The sequence below is a fragment of the Oryzias melastigma genome, unplaced genomic scaffold (genome assembly GCF_002922805.2).
Source record: "Oryzias melastigma strain HK-1 unplaced genomic scaffold, ASM292280v2 sc01909, whole genome shotgun sequence".
Taxonomy (NCBI): domain Eukaryota; kingdom Metazoa; phylum Chordata; class Actinopteri; order Beloniformes; family Adrianichthyidae; genus Oryzias; species Oryzias melastigma.
Genome location: NW_023418488.1, coordinates 1 through 5313, shown reverse-complemented (window position 1 = coordinate 5313; position 5313 = coordinate 1). Strand labels below are relative to the sequence as shown.

Below are 5313 nucleotides of genomic sequence, written 5' to 3'. Positions count from 1 at the left end.
GCACAAAGATTAGTTGAGATCAGAATTGTGAATAGATTTTAAACGGGGTTCTGTGGAAAGTTATCAAAAACAAATTGTTATTCTCAGTCATTTAAATAGAAAGGAGAAAAAAAAGAAAAACAGAAGTAAAAAACATGCTAAAAATGCATGTTTGTTTTCAACCGAGGTGAAAATAGAATAGGAGACCTTTGGAGAAAAAAAAAACGTCATGCTATAAGAAGAACTGGATATTTGCTGGGGTGTTTTTTTTTTTACCTGAGACTCCAAAAGAAGGGCTGGCCATCTGTTCATGACATCTCTCACTTGTGGAGCGACAAGAGCCCCGACGATCTCTTGGCGACGAAGAGCATAGGTTGTGTTCATGAGCTTGGCTATGACCGACTGGTTTCTTTCCACCTTCTCCATTTCATGCATGATTTCTTCTCTCATTCCTTCCAGAGTTGCTGGCGTTTGATCCTTGGGCAGGTTGATGATGTAGTTAACCTCTGCTTTTCGAGCTTTCTTGATGTTTTGATGAGGGTGGTCACTGTTTGGGTTGTTTCGACTTCGCCTCCCCGTGTTAATGGCTACTTCTGCAACCCCAGCTTTGGCCAGTGTGTTACGATAAGACGCAACCTTGTACCCAATGTGACGTTTCCATCCCAGCTCCCCATCTTCACCTGGTGTCATTTTGAGACATGGGTGAGCTGCAGTCAAAGCTTGGGCAGCCATTGCCAATTCCCTTTCATGTGGGTATGGTTTGAAACTGTAGATTGTTTCTGCCATTTTTTTAAGGATATCACTCTTTTGCGATCTCTTCAGCTTCAGCAGTTTTCCTGATTCTTGATAAGCACGATTTCCTTCTGCAAGTAAATGCTCCATTTCATAACCAAAACTTGGGACAACAAACTGATCAGGCCAACTCTTCTGTCGCTGCAATGCAGGGGCATGTGGCAGTATGTCTGTGTCAGAAGATCCAACAGATGATGTATCATTGTCAGTTCTCACAACTCTCAATGTGCCTTTTTCTGGTAACTCTTGGATATCCAAAAGAAGGCAAAGATCACCATCAAAGTCTGGATCCTCATAATGCAGGCTAAAGTCCCCATCCAGTCTTGGCTTGAACTTCTCTTGCAAAATGTCTTTCAACTCTTCAACTGACTTGGGTCGTTCAGATAAAGTTAGTTTTAGGGCGGTGTCCCGTGCAACAAAGATACGCAGCACATGCTTCTGGACAGCAGCCATCTTTGGGTTCCTAGACAGAGACTTAAAAAACATCAACTCTTCTAAATACTGAAAGCAACATACACACTTCATATATACATGTCCACAAACCTACTGATCCTTATAAACATTGTAGCACGTATTCAACAGTCTGGATTGTCAGATAAACAGGTGTTTATGGGATTTAACAAACTTTCAATGTAATAATATGAAACGTTTGGGTGTCAAAAGCAGTTTTCCATCTATGTTGTAAGCGTAGAGAGGTGTTTTGTCATTTAGCTCTGATGGGGTATGAACAGCCAAATTCTTGGGGAAAAGTTCATAGGATCTCAGATGCTCAATGTAGTGTGATGTGTGCTCTTGGCAAAGAAAGACAACACTACTGTTAATCAGGTACACTTGTTCAAGCCTGCAGTAATTTGGCAGTCCTCCCTCTTGCCCTACAGACAAAAACACTCCCACAACATAATCAGTTCCATCAATGCAGACCTTTGAGGTGCTGTAAATAACATCACTTTCTGTTATTTGTTCAATGTACATCTTGGCAACATTAGGAAGCATCGATACCAACACAGATGAGACATTTGATGTCTGCTGGTGAGGTTTGAAGAATCCTGAACCACTGAGATGGTAAGCTACCATGTATTGGTGCTTTTCTGCAAGTGTTTTTAGCACATTCTTAAAGTTTTGAGTATCATGGACAACTTTCTTAAAAAAACGATGTTTACCCTCAAACCTCATAGTCCACAAGTGGACAAGGGGCCCAAAACAACGCACAAGGTCAGGGTAATGTTCAATGAAGTGATGCTTCGGTCGGAGTTTGAAATCTGGAAAAACTTCTTTCAGTATTTCTCTATGATCCTGTATCTTGGACTGTAAATACTGTATGGACTCCTCTGTGAATTCTGAGCTCAGGCATAACTCAACAACCTCTTTTAATTCCATCAGTACAGTCCATGGTCCATCCTCTTCAGGGACTGCATGTCCAATGATCAAAGGGAGTAGTCTAAGGAATGTGGCATTTTCATGACCATTCCCTCCAATAGTTTTCTTTACACCAAAGGTTTGTGGTATTTTGTGAGGTTTATCAATCTTGTCTGTGTGCTGATATTGAAAGGTCATAATTCTTTCATTCAAATGATCAAGAGTGAAGTAATTGGAGCGAATCATTTCTCCAATACAAAGGGCAAGCTCTGCTGGTACAATGCCCTCAAAGAGATCATGGAGGAGATCGGGTGGGAATCCAGTAACAGTATGAAAATACTGTAGATGCTGGCTCAGGACACAATCTGCACGAACACCATTTTGATTCTGATTATCCCCATGCACTACAGCCTGCACATCATCCTTGTGGCTTTCTTTCGTCCTTAGACTAAATTCACCACTCACAACCTCATGAGTTTGAATCTTAGCTTGAGTTACTGTGCAAAATCTGCAAAAATAATCTGCTCTAAAAGACTTTGAAAAGCCTGCCAAATCATGAGCCGCAAGATTGTCAGATACCACACACATGACAGTTCCATGAACTACTTTGCCAATAGAGTCAATGAAGATGCCATCTTCTTCAAGGGTGTGGAGGTCTCGTAACAAAGGACTAAGTGCTTTTTCATACCCAAATCTCTGTATGTCAGCTACTTTACATAACGCCGCTAGCTGAATCACATGCAGGGATGATCGATATTTTATGGGTAAATCAGCAAATGTCCAATAAACTGAACAGATTTTGTGTATTTTTCTGGACGTGCCAAGTGGGTTGGCTATCTCCAAGTCATCAATGTACAAAATCAGCGTTATTTTGAACTCATTTGAAGACAAGAATGTGTTCTCTTTGAAGTATGACCCATCTTGGTGGCTTACATAATGACCATGTTTTGCCAATTTTGTTTCCTTTATTTTCTTTAGGATATCAGTGTGATTGAAGATTTTTTGAATCATCTTAAGAATAGGAACATGTACTGCCATATGTCCTGGCTCTAGCAGATACTGTACAGGCTTTACCACAGGGTAATTACTCTCTATGAAAGTTTTTCTTCTCTTAATTGAGGATAACTGCCTGCCCTTAGCAGTGGCACTAAGAACAACATTACTGCGCATAACAGTACTGACAACCTCATTTAGAAGGCCTTCACTGACCGTGATGTTGTGACTTTCTAAGATTTCTTTTATGTCATGTCTGAGTATTGGTTGGGATAAGGAAAAGATTTGAGCTAAATGCTCAACTATTTCCTGGGATGCCATATCTGATACATGAAGAATAGATTGCATTTTCAAAAATAATGATGCCAAGTTATGGATCAAGTGAACTTGTAAAGTATCTGTGTCACACTGATCATTTACCTCATCAAGATCAAAGTCCACAAATTGTGCACTGTGACTTTCAGCTGGTTCCCCAAAATGTTCTGCTGCATCTACAATTGGGGGACTATTGTTGTTTGTCAGTGCAACACATTCGCCAAAGTCTGAATCACCACTATGTTTTCTGCTCTTGTGAGCATTAAATGCTGAGTAGCTATTTGTTCTGTAATTACAGTTCTTGAATGGACATGCAACCATTTCATGACTTCGTAAATGACCTCTCAAATGACAAAAAAGATTTGTCTCAGAAAAGGGCAGCTTTAAGTTGCACAAAGAACATGTAAAAATGGTGCATTCTTCTCTGACAGCTTCTACTCTATGTGAATCCACATGAGACCTTGAGAGATGAGCTTTCATGGCTTCAAATGAAGGAAATGTACAAATGCAACTGTCATAGAGACACGGCAGTGGAGACACCTTTGAATATTGACTATGCATTACTGTATAGTGCCAAAATAATTGTCCCCGTGTATCTGAAGTAGCAGAACACAACTTGCACTTCCATTCCATTGTGCCACCTTCAGCCTGCAATCAAAATGTTTAAATTCTATATAATTTCAGTTCTATTTAAAACTTTTACCAGTTAAAATACATGAAATATTTTTCATACTGTATAAAGGAAGTAATTCGGGATGAATATATGAACTTACCCACTTTCACTTCTATTCTGGTGAGATGATGACTTTCTGATGTACTCCTTGAAGTTCAATATCTGAAAAAGTCCAAATGAGATTTTTCAATGTCCAAAAGGGGCTAAATGTTTTTATCAAATACATGTTTATATCAAAAAACATTTACTGCACTACACAAACTATTGCAGAACTAGAAATGTTTTTAAAAAAAGTTCCAGATTAGGAGACAAGTTACCCCACTGGCCTTGGCGTCTGTCTGGTGTTGAAACAACCTGAACACTTCTTGTAGTTTGGTACCTGAATACAACACAAGCATGATTTGCTTTGTTTCTACGAAATAACTTTACAAAATAGAATGATTTAAAAAAGCTTTAAAGCTGTTTTCACATCCAAATCAATTTGTGTGTCAGGGACATACAGTTTCAACAATAAGTTAAAATATAGATGTGATCAGAAGTCCTGTGGCATGTTTTGATCCAATGCACAAGTTCAAAAATTAGAACTTTACGTTTTTTAAAAATGTAATCTTTTTATCTCCTCTGACTACAACTGGAAACCGTGTAATTAGACTGGGTCACATAGAATCTCCCTCAGATTCAAACACAGCTCCTGCAGGAGGGATGGAGCCATGGCCATAAAAATGCTGAACAGCTTGACCCCTCCCCTGTTAGGTTCCAAATAGCACCTGCTAGCTAAGATAAACTCCCTAAAACTGATAAATAAATTTAGAAATGGACACTAATTAATCTAATTATAATTTATAGAATAAACATTTTTGCTCAAATACATTTTCGTAACATCTTCTTGATATCCGCCTTTTTTCATTATAATTTTTCTTTATTGCAAGTTATTCAACTTATGAATTGACCAATCAAATGCCTCAGTAATAGCATGAGGAGCCTGCTGGCCCCGCCTTTAACGTTTGATTGACAGCTTCTACCGAGCTGCTTCCAATGGAAGAGGGTTGGACATGGAAAAATTCGGTCACAATTGGCAACAATAAACAATTGTTATATGACTCCCGGGTGACCGCTAGAGTCCAGTTGTTTAAGCATTAGTCAGGAAGGTGGAAATATAACTGAATTACTGCATCCCAGACATGGAGAAGTGAATACTGGGTTTG

General features: G+C 39.1%; 1 protein-coding gene across 2 annotated transcripts; it reads right to left on the bottom strand.

The window, feature by feature from the left end:
• Positions 1–253: 253 nt before the first annotated feature.
• On the bottom strand, positions 254–5295 carry LOC112138338 (the record flags this gene model as incomplete). 2 transcript variants are annotated; one of them, XM_036211274.1, is given in 3 exon segments in its annotated part: positions 254–1245; positions 4209–4270; positions 4426–5295. In XM_036211274.1, a coding segment is annotated over 1 exon segment (971 nt), but the record flags the coding sequence as incomplete, so codon positions are not given.
• Between the last annotated feature and the right edge of the window lie 18 nt (positions 5296–5313).